This window comes from Protobothrops mucrosquamatus, unplaced genomic scaffold (assembly GCF_001527695.2).
Source record: "Protobothrops mucrosquamatus isolate PMUCROS unplaced genomic scaffold, P.Mucros_1.0 scaffold_257, whole genome shotgun sequence".
NCBI lineage: Eukaryota > Metazoa > Chordata > Lepidosauria > Squamata > Viperidae > Protobothrops > Protobothrops mucrosquamatus.
Genome location: NW_015386333.1, coordinates 76,205 through 91,784, shown reverse-complemented (window position 1 = coordinate 91,784; position 15,580 = coordinate 76,205). Strand labels below are relative to the sequence as shown.

At 39.7% G+C, this 15,580-nt stretch overlaps 1 protein-coding gene across 1 annotated transcript in view; it reads left to right on the top strand.

Annotated features, from left to right (window-relative positions):
* The window catches only part of FAM171A2 (family with sequence similarity 171 member A2), a 54,316-nt gene extending 49,498 nt beyond the window's left edge, over positions 1–4,818 (top strand). The window contains exon 8 of the mRNA XM_015831522.1: positions 3,261–4,818. Coding sequence (XP_015687008.1) covers positions 3,261–4,812 — 1,552 coding nt within the window. The 3' untranslated portion in view covers positions 4,813–4,818. The remainder of the gene's footprint in view (positions 1–3,260) is intronic.
* Positions 4,819–15,580: the final 10,762 nt, after the last annotated feature.

Sequence of the window (15,580 nt, the reverse complement as noted above, 5' to 3'; positions counted from 1 at the left end):
AGCACCATAAAATGTTTACTTCAGGGAGTTTCATACAGGGCATTTTGAAAACCAACACACCCCTGCATGCAATCAGTTGTAGCAGAGTGTAGGCATGGCAGCTCAGCTGAGGGTTGCAGGATTCCAATTCTTTGGAATTTGACAGCTGTTCCAAACACTTTGATACTGGTCGCTGGACAATGTCAGGCAGTCTTTGTGGCTGATTAGTCATGGATCAGCCACTTTCCTGTCCTCATCTCCAAGGCCCATTTTTTTCAATCTCGGCCTTTCTTCCCATATTTTAGTTAAGTTAAATGGTTTCAAACTTTTTCAGGCCATAGAACATGTGGGCTAAAATTTCAGTGTACCAGCCCTTTCTTTTTCACTATATAAAGAAAAAGTCTATGGACAATTCTGAAGAGTTGGAATTAAGGCATGGGCAGATGGCTGAGTGCTTTCAATTTTGTTCCCTCACGGATAATTTTATTTTCTCCTTAATCCCTAGGAAGGAAGGTCCTCCTCAGTCGCACAGAACTATTCAATTCCTTATGGAACTTTAGGGTTCCAAAGCCAGATTTATCCATTGATCTCCTTAGAGAGCCACAAGTGTCACAAATAGAGGGCCTGATATATTTCTATGCAGTTCAGGCAAATTAGATCTGAAAATTGACCTGGACTTGGAAATGAATACTTTGTCAACCCCAAGCATTCTCTGGATACATTTAAATTCTGTTACTCAGTATGCTGAATTTAAATTATAGAATTCCCTGATACCCCAGGAGACTATGAGTTCTAATCCTGGCTTAGGTACAAACCCAGCTAAGTAACATTATGCACTTTCTCTCAGACGTAGGAAGGAAGCAATGACAATCCCGTTCTGAAATACTTTGCCAAAAAAACCTGCTGGGTTTGTTCAGGTAATCTCCAAGAATTTGATATGATTGAATGGAGCAAAAAAACTGTCCCAAAAGAAAGAAAGCAGATGGAGATGGGAATTCAAGAGGAGAAAGAACACGATTTAAAGACCTGGACTATTACTAAAAAAGCAAATCCTCAATTCACAAGAGTGAAAGAGCCATTATTTTCTTTGGAATAGAGCCATTTTAATCTTCGTTTCCGCAAATAGAAACATTTTGGCAGTGAATTATACATTTACTGCTGATAACTTTGTCACCCTTTCTTTGTTCTCTCTCTCTGCCCCTAAGTAGATATTTGGTTTGGATGCATGAGAGAGATTTCAGGTATATTCTACACTTGTTCAAACCTTAGAAGAAAGTTCCCTAGCTACTTCATTGCCATTAGTTCCAAATGAGAAACAGTGATTTCTTTTCCTGGGCAATTGATTTTTTTTTTGTCCAATGCATTCAAGTGCATTCAAATAAATGGATTCCAATGCATTTATTTTAGGAGCAAAAATAAGTCTTCACTTATAATAGTTAAATATATTTCACTTGGGAGGAGAATCATAGTTTGCTGGGATCCCAGAATTGCCAGTTGCTTATTTTTAAAAGATGTTTTACTATATTTTATTAATACTTTTATTTATTCATGTCTGCGTGTCTTCTATTTTGGGTATTGCTTATTCTGGAGGAAACAATTCATCGGGTGGAAATGTTCTTTCCTATTGTGACGGTATGTGAAAAAGACCTTGAGAAATAAGACGAAGAGATGCTGCCTACGGAATTGTCAATAAAACATAGACCGTAGATTCATAATGGGCAGAGAAAGAATCTCAGATCTGACCCTCTCTAATTTCTCTGGCCAGCTCCCATAGGAATTCAGGAGCATTTGTTGAATTGTCATCTGTTATGCTGCCAAAGGTTGAAACGAATTCTGCCCCAGCTGTTAGTTGTATCACGGCATTCTGCAAATTGGTCATCTGTGCATCCACTGCTGCTGGTATTACAACAACATAGCAGCCAGAGGCTCAACAAACAGCAGATTTCCTTGAAGACTGGAGGCCATTTCTGAAATTCCTCTCTTTGGAAGGGAGTAGCAGACTTGCAGAGTGGTCAGCCTTCCCAGATAAACCAGACAAGAAACACAAACAGATGAATTAATTCTACTTCATTGTAAGGATATATCACAGATAATCCTTGACTTATAACCACAATTGGGGCCAAAATTTCTGTTGCTAAATAATGCAGTCATAAAGTGAAACATCATGTGACTGCATTGCTTAGTGACAGCAATCTTGGCAGTTCCAATTGCAGTTATAACTTTAGGCATGCAAGTCATTACTCAGAAAGTGGAGGGAGTCCCAAATAAGCCCCAACAGTGCAGTGAAGAGCTGCTACACCTCAAAAAGTGCCAAGTGCTTGGGAAGTCCCAATGGTGTTAGCACAAAGCAGCTGTCCCAGGCTAGCCACCCTTGCTGCCCTGCATTCCACCACCTTTGCCATCTTCATTCTACTACTGACAAGTTTGCCCAGCCTAGCCCTTTGCAAGGCAGCGGCTGGCATTGCCAATCCTTCTTCCCAAGGCCATTTGCTCTGTTCTCCAAGTAGCATAAAGACTTGTCCAAATTTCATGTGGCCTTCTTGCAAGGTTTTGGAAAGCTGTAACTTGATCAACACTACACATGATCTCTGGAAAGCTTGGCATGAGCAGGAAGGCCATGGAGTGTAGGGGAACCAAAAGGGCAGAGATAGGGGGAGATGGAGAGAGGAACTGAAGCGTCCCTGCAGTCATAAATGCGAGCACATTGCCAAGAGCCTGAATTTTGATCACATGACCAAACAGGCACTGCAATGGCCATAACTTTGAGGAACAATTGTAAGTCCATTTTTTGCAGCACCATTGTGACTTTGAAAGGTCGCTGAATGAATGATTGTTGAATGACTTGTTACAGATGTCAAGGACTATCTGTAAAAGAATTTTGCAAGGCTGAAAGTACAAATCTCCCACCATCTCCCTTATAGCCTAAGAGGTTAGGGGATAATCCCTTCTGAATCTCTTTCTCCACCTATTATGCAGCTGTGGGCTATGCCTGCCTTCTCTTATCTGATTGTTCTCTAGGCAGAATCTTTTCATTCTGTTTCTGAAGATCTGTCTCACATATATTACATCCATCTTATTAAGTGACACCTTTCCAGAGGAATACCTCTGGACAACTTTTGTGCAGAGACATTCCAGTTGAAGTTAATAAGATGGGAACTTTCAGGCATCATAGAAGACCTTTTCTGTGCAGAGGATGCAGTATGTAAGAACTTGAACTATGATATCTTTCCCTTAGTACAGATCTTTGTAACCATTTTCTTTCTTTACTTCTTCCTCTCTAGGAGACTATGTCTCAAGCCACGCCAACAACATAGAAAGCTTCAGCTTTCTGGGGTTCTGGATGCATCCAAGAAGGATCAAGCTACATCAATGTCACAAATTAATCTTATTTGCACTAGCCATATGGAGACAGCTTCATCCAATGGAGACATAGATGTGCATACACCCATCTTCAAATCAGCCTTCTCCTCCTCCAGGGAGTTTGAGAGCTCCCGTGAGGAATTCTTCAAGCAAGTGCCAAACCAGAAGATTCGTCATGCCAGCAAGGCCTCCACAATAGATACACTGAACCAGCGAGGTGGTGCCAAGGATGACTATCCCCGAATGGTGGAGGGCTATTCACTGAAGGCAGCCCGGTCCATGGATACCCCTGGCACACTAGAACCCCCTCTCTTGGACGATTACAAGCGCAACTATTCACATCAGCGTGTAGAAGACAAGAGCAATGAGACACTACGCAAACAAATGCGGAATGATAGCAAGTCTTATTTGCAGGAGCCCCCATCACCACCACCTCTCCCAGCTCCTTTTGACCATTATATGGCCCATAAAGCGGATGCCAAACCTCCTGATTTCATGATGTCGCAGTCTGTAGACCACCTGGCCCGTCCCACCTCTCTGAGTCAACCTGGACAGCTAATCTTCTGTGGTTCTATTGACCATATGAAGGATACAGTGTACCGAAATGTCATGCCAACTCTCGTAATTCCTGCCCACTATATGCGCCTGGGTCCAACAGAGCAAACTACTACGGGCTCTGAAAATCAACCAGATATGGACCCAACTGCCATGGGACTCCCTCATCAATTTGGTCCCCAGGAACAACAGAGGCAGCAGCAGCTCCTCCAACAGCAGCTGCAACATCCTCAGTTCCAACTACAACAACATCAAGTGGAAGACCCGGAGGGGAAGGGTTGGGGACCCCACACACAATCTGTTAGTGGTTCAGTTACCATACCTGTGTTGCTGAATGAGTCCACTATGGCCCAACTGAATGGGGAGCTACAGGCACTAACTGAGAAGAAGTTGCTGGAACTGGGTGTAAAGCCACATCCACGAGCCTGGTTTGTATCTCTGGATGGACGTTCCTCTCAAGTCCGTCATTCTTACATTGATCTCCAGGGCCCTGAGAGGAATCGCAGCAATGATGCCAGTCTGGACTCAGGTGTGGATGTCAATGAAGCCAAGCCCACCAAACGCCTGAAGGAGGAGCGCATGGGTCCAACATACTCTAAACTGGTCTTTGCCGATGCTGACACAGAACAAAGCAGCAGCGAGAGTCGCACTGCCGTTTGTTCTCCTGAGGACAACTCACTCACCCCTCTGCTGGATGAAAACACTGACCACCGTGCTGCTACAATTCCACGACATGGGCGCAGCCGTGGCAACAGCTCTCGCAGCAGCAACAGCAATAGCGAACTGCGCCGTGACTCAATGACCAGCCCAGAGGATGACAGCAATGAACCTTCTGAAGGAACTGATGACCAGGGAGACAAAAAGAGTCCATGGCAGAAACGTGAGGAACGACCTCTCATGGTCTTCAATGTGAAGTAGTCAGCAGGAGGAAGACAGTTCACCCTCATTGCATACTTTCGATGGGGGAGGATGAGGCACTAGAACCATGGAGATGAGTATTTGCCTTTCAGTCTGGTCTGGCTTCTTTTTCTCTCCATCTCATCAGATGCTCAGCTGAACTGAAGCCCTTATTTTTTGACAGAAGAGATGAACGAACAGAGCAAGAAACAATGCAGCCAAGCTGCATTAATGTTTTTTCCCCAGCCACTAAAGATGCTGTCTTGCTCAAGGCAGGTTAAGAAGTGCCACAGCAAACTACCTAAGAAAATTTGGCCTCTTTCTGTTTCCACCAACCACTGTGAACCAAGCAATCTGGGGCACAGGAATTACAAAGATGTAATGACAGCGAAGGAAGTTTCATTGTTCTGTAACTCTTGTCAATTTGTGGAGAGGATACTGCTTGTCCTATGTGGGTTCCACTTCCTAAAATCCCTTATTTTCCACCCAGTTTGGTATAACCAGAACTAGTGCTGTCCCCTTGCTCTGACAGTTTGATAACAGAGGTTCAGTGGAAAGGCATGACTCAATTCTACAACCCTCTTGCCTTCAGGGCTTTGTACAGTTCTTTTTTAAAATTAAGTCCTGTGGATTTTCCAAGCCAGAAGCTTGTAGGGGTGGGTGCCCAGGGCTGAAGGTTGATGTCCATCTGTGCCTATCCTTTTATGATCCAAAAACTTGGATTACAGTACAGGGCCCAGACAAGGGGGGTGGGTTTGGGAAAATTTGGGCATTAGTGTGGGTAATATACATATGTGTGTGCATGCGTGTACGTCAGTGGTGGATGGGAGTCTGAGCCATGTGTGTGTGGATAGATGTGTCTGACCTCGCTGCCAAATGAACTCCTTATTGGAGTATCTCTGTGCCCCCCCTTTTTTTTCTTGTGCCTGCAAGTCCTCTGTCTCTTCCAAGTGCCTTCTGGCCCCAATGTCTCCCTCCCTCCGCCCAACCAGGCAGCTGTGAATGAAATCTTGATATCCATAGAGGCATACAGGCATACCATCTGTTCATAGCTCCTCAGATCTTCCTTTCTGTATAATCCCCTTTTTTCCTGCAGTGAATGCTTGGCAGAGGGATCAAGAAGGGGGATTGCTGAAGGAAAAAACAACTGGCACATCTCTGCTTGTAAACACAGGGGCCAACTTGCTAAGGCATCAGCACAGACTTAGGGAACTGAGCCAACCAGCAACACAGTTGTGAGGTTCCTAAAGAGCAGCAGGACCAGGTCTTGGTCTTACAAAAGTAACAATATGCATGATGAGCAATTCCAAGTAAGGCGTTTGTGGAGATCTTGGAGCCCATTGTGGCACGTTATGATTTCAACTGAAGAAGGGGATGGGGAACTACTAGCCAGCCCCACACTGAAGTTTTTGTCAATCAAATTGGAAGATAATAAATGGGGATGGGCATATTGTAGCTGCAGATAAGAATGTGGAATCTAAGAATCTTTTTAGCTTTTTGCTTTTGTGTTTAAGGATAGTTGGGCTTTTATTGAATCAGTTAGGCTCACATCCTTTTGTAATAGCAGAAAGCAGCAAAGACTGAAATAATTTAGGGAAATATTTTATTTCAGACTCACCTTTATACCAAAAGATCTTAAAATAGAGGTGGAAATTCTTTTTTCTTTTGAAGGCAACATTCTTCAGAGATAAACTGGGAGGCTACATGTTAGTGACAGCTGGGTCAGAACTGAAAGTGGGTAGGGTTTTCTCCCATTCTTTTCCTTTCAAACCCACACCCATCATCCCCAGCCTTGCAAGCTGCTAAGAAAGGACAGATCCCTCATTAGAGGTCTAAGTTGGTTACCTAGAGCACATCTTCCCCTACTGTTTTAGTTACTTGATCTATTTGTCTGCATTTCCTGGTTTTCTTATTATTTTTTTCTATTTCTGATCGAGTGTCATTTTTCTCATTCTGTTTGGAGATATTGTTTTTTCTGAAGGGCACTTTTTCTTTGCCAAGATCTGGATATTCTGACTTAAAAATAGGTCTTTAATCATTTCAACTTTAGTTGAGATTTTCAGAATAGAATATAACTTACACAGTGTGAGTGGAGCACTTACTATATGCTCAGAAACATTGGGTTTTATTTGCTTGCTCCGGGGTGAGCCTTATTAATGAAAAAACGGTTCTGGGGCTGAGCCCTATTTGTATAAAGACTATTTTTTCCATTATAACTCAGATTAATTTTTTTCAGTTTACTAATTGCCTTGGGATGATTTCCTTTTAATTATTTGAGTAATTTCCATATTTTGCCTTCTTCCATAGCATTACATTGAATCATTTTTATGTTCATAGGATTTTTTTCTGAAAGAACATCATTAGAACCACTGATGTGACTAATGCAAGATTAATACTTGTCAAAGTGCTTCAGAAATAATCAAATTATGTACATGAAGTCTTGGCTAAAAATTGCAGAAAATGTTCATGTCTGATTAATTTTGCACCCTATTCATTTGAGAACTATTAATGTTCTGTAAATCATGTATAACCTTTTTCCAACTGTGGATGATACTGCAAGAGCTGGCTGACCATTCTCTCAACGCATTTTGTCTCTTTCCATGTTCCACTAATACCAAATGATAGATACTATCTGAGTAGTGTAAGATAATCCTGCATTTGTAACCAGACTGCCCAGCCAATCACTAACCTTTCCCAAGAAAACTGTGCCTAATCACATTGATGTGATCTGACAATTATAGCTCTCTACAAAAATAGTGAGATTTCAGTCAAACCTGAAGAAAAGTTTTTAAAAAGTCAATGAAGTATTAATCACTCTATCACACCACACAATCAGAAACCCAGAACCAGAAACCTTTTCCAATCAGTGCACAATGCTGCTTTGTGTAATTTTATAGCTGAAGAAAAACCTTGCATCCAGGGGCAAATAGCAAGGTATTCCCTCTGATATACATGTATCTTTAACTATGTTAAATATGTTCTACTTTCTCCAGTAACATCAAACTGCCAGACAAGCTTTTGATTTTTTTTTTTAATCTGAAGAAAAAATAGTTGGACAAACTTGGCAAAACGGAGGACTCGGTGGCTACTGTTGGTGAACCTTCCTATTTGTTCTTTAGAATGGTATTAATATATAAATCTTCTGAATTTATCACAGCAACATTGCACAGTGGTGATTTCCTCTCCCAAGAGGATTTATTTTCCTTCTGTTTTGGAGTCCCTCTGAAACTGGTAGGAGGATTACATTTTTCGAAACACAGATCTCATACAAGAGAGGGTTTATTGGTAGATTACTCATTTGTACTCATTTATCTCTTTTCAACTCTATAACTGTTTAACAATAACCTAAGACCTGGAATGCAAGTGCAAGAGACAATATTAGGGGGGAACTTCATTTCTAAATTACAATTACTGTTAGGAAAAGTAATAAAGTAACTACAGCTATCTTAGCAGTCTGGCCTCTTCGCCCTTCGTACACACATCAGAACTGAATAGACACAATATGCTAATCTTAACATTTATACATGGAAGCAGTGAAAATTATTCAGTGTGGAAAGGACATATGTTTGCCTGCACAAGAAGCAGCAGCCTTCAAAGTGAACAATACAGTCTTAGTCACTGCTGTGTGGGTGGGAAGGAGAGAACTAAAGTTGGATTGCCTGTTCTAGACTCCATTCTAAATGTTTGAGCTGCTTAAAAATACAGCAGTTTCAAACATTCTGTGGTGGTGCATAACAATTTGGTGGGAGGGGGGAACGAGCTGCATGAAATTTGGGAATAATGAGCAGTGGGAATAAGGATAAAATATTTTTTAAGATCTTGGCTAGCCTATGTAGTCCTTGGATTGCAAAAAAATTCAGATAGTCTATAACTGAAATAAGTGAGATAAGAGAAAATCTTTTAAGTCTTGGCTATCATCTAGTATTTGACTGGATTTGTATAACCTAAAGCTTTAGCTATTATTTGATTCATAACAAAATGCAATTCTGTTCCAATCCACAGGTTTAATAGTGGCTGCTTTAAAATGTTAGAATGTGCAGCACATAGATAATAGTCCTCGATTTATGACAATTGAGCCCAAAATTTATGTTGCTAAGCAAGTTATTTGTTAAGTGAATTTTGCCCTATTTTAAGACATTTCTTGCCATAGTTTCTTGTCAGAAAGTCGCAAAAGGGGATCACGTGACCCTGGAATGCTGCAATCATAAATATGAGTCAGTTGCCAAGAGTCTAAATTTTGATCACTGACCTTTGGGATGCGACAACGGTTGTAAGAGTGAAATATGATCATAACTCACTTTTTTAATGCCATTGTAATTTTGAACAGTCACTAAATGAACTGTTGTAAGTCAAGGATTACTTGTACATTGTGGTTATCTTTATGGAATAAAACCACATTGCCATAAAAGCAATACTGGCACGTAAGGCACCTAATTGCATTATTGCATTTTGATGCCATCAGTGTTTGAACTTCCCTTTTGATTTCAGTAATAGAACAGGAGCCAAAATTAACAGAAGTACCAGTGTGTAAATACTGAGGCTTACAGAAATATTGGATGAATTTAAAAATAATACAAGGGATACACACTCTCCTCCCCACATCCAGCATGACTGTAGGTAAAAGAAAGTGGGACTTCTGGTGATTTTAAGGCAGCTGTTTACACAGTTCTCAGACCTATATAGAGCAGAATAGAAGAATGGATAAGGGCTGGCTGCTGGCTTATAGGTAAATAAAATTAGAATGTTTCAATATTTCATCTATCCGTTTTATCAGAAACAAGAGGTAATAGTTGCTATTTATAGAGAAAATAATTTAGAATGGCAATACCAGAAATAATTAGGTCTTTAAATAAAACCTGTCTATAAAAGTAGCTTCATACTATTGGGCTAGCTTATAAGTGAGTTGCCCATTCTTTTAACATTCCAGTCTTTTCCCTTTTGTATTTGGTAATGATAGACCTATGAGTGATGGCTTTTAAAGTTTACTCAATACTGAAGCAGGAAAAGGAACACAAAGTAATGTGCATTATATGTCAATGATGCCCTGCAGTGTGGAGAGGTAAATGTGTTTTTCAGATCAGATATTCCAGTGATGCCAGGGTCTTTTCTTGCCAGCCATACAAACATGGTTTTCCCAATGCCCTTTTAAAACATTGGGGGGAGGAATAAGTCCATAGATCCAGATCTCCCATCCACATTATTAAAACTGGTTTCTCGCTGTATGGCCCTATGAGGAGGATGTTGTAAAAGCAGTGTAGCAGCATTGTTCTCAAGTTGGAAATAGACTACATTATTTTGATGCTTGAAAATACTCCCCAGCCCCATTGTGCTCTCAATAAATGTAGGTAAGCATTTTAATAATTTGCATGACAAACTTGGAAAATGGAGACCAGCAAGTTCCTTTACTAGTTTATATGGTTAACTTTCTCCAACTTTTACAGATGTTTTACAAATGTGTTGAACTATTGGCTGAGGATGTGGAAACAGTGGCTCAATACATCCCAAAAACAAGGTTAAGGATGATCATGATATTGTATCACCTCACCAATGCAAAGTCTTCCTTTCATTTGAAGAAGAAAATCTTCCCTAATGCCTTCCCTATGGTTAATTTCCAGAAATAAATGTATTCTTGGAAGGTATTGTTAAAGATCATATTTGGAGGACATAAACGCCATTCTTACTACAATTTATTATAACACACCTGTCAAAACAACCTTTTTAAAATTATCAGCAGGGGTAAGGTCATGTCATTTTAGTATAGTAGCAAAAATAAACAATTTTATTCTATAAAAAAAGAATCTCTTGTAATTTTACTCATGTATACTTCTGTCCTAGTACTCCGGCAACAATTTATATCTTATTAACGAGTTAACGTTGCCTTCCCCTGACAAAGAAAGCCTTTGCTCTTCGTCAGCCAAGACGGATCCTCCTTCCATCCCCACCCCTTTTACTAGCATTGAATGTCTGCACGACTCGAGGGGGACCAGCTATAAATTCCATTGGCTCGTTTAAATCGGGAGTAGTTTCCATGTTCTATCTATCCTGTCCTCCATCTACCAGCCCCGCCCTCAACTTCCCGAAATTAAGCTTCCGGTCAAGCCAAAGACTAGCTGTGATAGATTCGTTTCTCTCACACATACACACACCCCCCATGCACAATCAAAGATGCTAGTACTAAAACCCTTCCATGATAAGTCCATATATGTTATGCCATGCGCTAAATAAATCCATGACACTTCTTTGCTCATTTCTGAACATTTAAAGCAGGGGTCTTCAAACTTGGCCCTTTTATGACTTGTGGACTTCAACTCCCAGAATTCCTCAGCCAGCGTGGCTGAGGAATCCACAAGTCATAAAAGAGCCAAGTTTGAAGACCCCCTGATTTAAAACAACTTTTTCATATGAGTTGATGACACAAAGAATCGGTTTATGCATTGAGTTGGATTAGAGAGCAGGACAGTATAAACTGAAGCTTTCACCCCGCCCAATAGGTCCCGATTACACAGCTATCGCGAGACTTTCGAACAGATTTGCAGCAAAGGACTAAATTAGGATAGCTCTACATTATTAATCTATTACGAATAATGAAGGTGAAGATTTGTGTATTATAATCTGCACTGGCAAAACTATTTTCATCTTTAAAATCTACACCAAAAATTACTAATATATTAACTACACTAGTTAATATTTCAACTCTTGAAATTATAATAGCATGATAACCATAAATTGCCTTTACTAAGCATTCTCCTAGGTGTCCAGTACACATAAAAGTTTCTGTTGTATTAATTGCATGTTAAGATCAAAGGAGCTATTTTAAAAGAATCTGCCACTGGTTTGCAAAACAGGATATTCAAGTTCATTATTTAAAAATGTGTTTCATGTATTGTTTTCCAATTTTTAATAAATAAAATTTCAGAAGCAACAGCTAAAGTCCAAATAACAAGAACTTGAAAAATCATTTTAAGTTGAATCCACAAATCCGATTTTAAGTTGTGCAAAAAACTGCTTCAATAAAACTAAACTGGTTCAAGGTAAAAATATGAAAAGCCCAATTTATAACCTTCAAGGGTTTACCAGTATTCTTAAATCAGAATTATCTCATGAGTTTTTCATGAATAATGGATATATTTTTATAACACATTTTCCATGTGTATCTTGAAGTATATCAATACCTTTCAAAATTCAACAAAAATTCTAAAAAGATTGCACAATACTGGATTTATAGACAAAAGGTGTTTGAAGTACATGGGACCATACAAGTAACATCTGTCTACGATTCCTTAAGGACATTTTTTTTCTGGGATTGCCTTCTGTTCTGGAAATCTTGAGAAAAGAGAACAGTATTTTAAAGGAGTTCAAGATAGGTGTTACCTATTCCAATGGAAGATATATGTAGCTCGGGGTTGAATCGGGGAGTCCTTGTTGAATTTTGAGCTTGGTTGTTTGCCCTGCAGACATTTCATTCCCAACTAGATAACATCACAAGTGAGTACTGATGATGTTACCTAGTTGGGTATTAAAAAGTCTACAAGCACACAATCAAGTTCAAAGACACCAAGAAAAACAGTGTTATGTGAGTTTATAAGCCTTCAAATCTGATGCACTATTCTCTTGTAGAACAGAATTTCCATAAAGTCACATAATAATTCAGATTGACAACTGAATTCTAAGGACAACTGAATTCTAAAAGTTTTTATTTTAAATTATTGTTACAGCTAATGAGTGTGAAAATGATATTAAATTATCTGCAACTACTGAATAATCAGACAAGATTAATTTGTCAGATTATAGAAGTAGGATTAAGAATAGAAATTCTGGTGTTATCAATGACACATGAAACATTATTTGTACATAGCATCAGCTTTATTATTTTCAAATTCATTAATGGTACAAGCAAGCAATTCTAAAATCCAATTAAAAAGTAAAAGAGAAAAGGCCATTTTTAGTTGTACGACTACACAGATTTTTAAAAAGGAAAACGCATGCCACCGGTGATCATTTATACAACTTTGGGGAATTCTCAATATAGCAAAATTTATTTTAGAAACAAAGTTTCTTAGTGTTCCAAGAAATAATAGCAGATGGATTTTTGCCTAATTTTATTTCATTTATGAATCTATCAATATGTTGATGCCACTGTGTTAAATATAATTCTAGCTGAATGGATAAGAGGAAACGCTTGCTGTAAAATATTTATATCCATACTTATCAAAGCACCACATCTATGGCTAGTAAGTTTATCTGGCATGAAGCTATATAATAACTGTTTTTACTGAGAAGCTAAACAACTTAACATGTTTTTATAGGTATCAATTGTTACTCCATCTAGGCCAAGGGTTTCCCCTAATTTTAAAAATTACAGCCACTTATTCCCAAAGAAAAAGATAAACTGGTCCTGTAGAAGACTCATAATATGCATTGAAATTTAAGTGGTTTAAATGATTTTCCTCCTTTTCTGAAATCCTAACAAATTCTACATCAGTTCAGTCAGTTCTCTTTTATTAGCAATTTATCACTGATAAAGCATTTATCTTGTCTGATCTATGTCAGCTTAGTTTACAAAAATAGAGGGAGGCATTTACAAAATAAAATGTTCCTCCAGTTAAAAAGAAAAAAACCCAGTTTCCATATTAAAAACTATGAAAAATTAATCTCATAGAAAAAGTACCATGTGCTATATTCCTGGTTACTCTAAGAATTAAATGAGATTCAGATGGGCAATGTCTGTTATTATCAACCAAAAGACACTGTGCAACTATTGTGTCTTTACTGTAAATTATTGAATTAAGCAAGCGTATTGCAGGATAAAACTTCAGAGAAAAATCCCATTATTCTGAATGCTGGAAATACTAGAAATTGCGCTCTCTAGTGGTTCATAATAACATGGTCACATATTTAAAAACATGATTTCAAATATTCTGTGGTTCCTGCTTGATATAGATTGCTGGCCTTTGCCCATTGTTATAGACAATGAAACCCTAACTGTTCTGCAATTATCGGAAACTAACGTACAAATCAGCAAGCGATAACGGGAGATAATCTAATAAGAAGGAACAAAGCATTAAAGGCAAAAGGGTAGGACAGAGCAGTGTTTCTCAATGTAGACTTCAACTCCCAGAATTATCCAGCCACCTCAAGCATAGAGCAATACATTTCCTTCTGGAGCACAAAGCGTAGCATCCATGGACAGAAGCATGTTCTTTGCCCACGAGTCTCTTTTGCCGAGACATTATAAAATAAGTCATACCAATATAACTCAAGAGACTTATAAGGAGGGAGCACGCCTGATCATGTCGCATTAAATAAAACTGAAACTACGGTACTGAATCGAAATAACAGGGAAGTAATCCCACATGCCTTGTGAAAGCTAGAGTCCAGGGCCATAGACCTCTCCTCAACTCCTTTCTTTGCAGAAATATTTACTGTTTTGCCTAAAGTGCCCGAAAGGCTGAATGCCCTGCCATGTCTTCGAAAGGGCCCAATAAAATCATCGCCTTCACATGTCTGGAGCAGAGACGAGGGGACTCCAAATACCGTACACCCTTTAAGAGACGCTTTTCTTGATTACCACTTCCGGGCTGCGCCCCGGCAGCCGCACAATCAACAGAACAATTTCCGGTGCTTGAGACGACCCTCCCCCCCGGTAAGTCCCTCCTCCCACCTTGTCACGTGCGCCCGAAATCTAATTTGAACCTTAGGAGGCTTTGAATCTTGGCCAATATGATCTCATGGTATTTTTGCACTCTACATTCGGGTGGGGAGGTGGGATTAGATAAAAAGTACCAATCCAAAACAAAGAGCTTTCGCCTCCACGCCCTTCTGGAGAAAAAGGAGCCAATCGCAATGGAGTAGTCAGGGCGAGAGGGTCAAACCTGATTAGAGGGGCGTGGCCTGGCTTGAGACTTAGTTTGCAAGGTATCTGCTGCAGAGGTTTACTAGACCAACATCGGGATCGCCGGTTGTAAAGGTGAGTTTTCTGACGCAGCGTTTTGGAGACGTGGAAAGACTCCTTTCTGAAGGCTGCTCCGTTAGCCTGTCTTCGAAAGCGGATGCTTCGGAGTGTATGATATCGAAGGGGGGGGGAACCAAAGTTAGGGGCTCACTCCCAGTTTTTGCTGTTTGGTTCTGTGGGAGACAAAATGGGGGTGAGGGGAATCTGATGGGGCTCTACCTTTTCATTATCGCGTTCGTTCCGCGTCGCCTTTCTCTCTCCCCCCTCCTCTTATTCCTGGATTGGGGCCAGGAATAATCCTTGGTCATCTCTTTAAGGGATATCCTTAAAGGCAGGACTTGGCTCTTGTAGATGCCGACACAGCCATCCTTGCAGGTATTGGCTTGAGGCCAGTACTAAGGGCCCTCTTATAAGCTGTTGATTCCTCCGTGAATCACCAGACTGCTGGGAGTGGGACTGTTAAAACAATCTGTGAGGGGGACCCGCCAGGTCCGAGTCTTCTATCCAAAGGGATTTCCTCCCTAGTGCTTTTAAGAGATACTTTTTCTGTTGGAGATAATCAACCCAATCAGCTTGTTGGGTTTGATTATGATTATGTCAAGCAGTTTGATGGCTCTGGGTGTGAGATGCACATGTACATTTATTTATTTATTTATTTATTTATTTATTATTTGAATTTATATCCCGCCCTTCTCCTTGCGGACTCAGGGCGGCTGACAATCAATTAAAAACACCACTAACAATCACAAGTTAAAATTAATTAAAATGAAATATTTAAATTGTCTAATTAAAATGTAATTAAAAACCCCTCTAAAAACCCCTCTTAAAAATTATCCT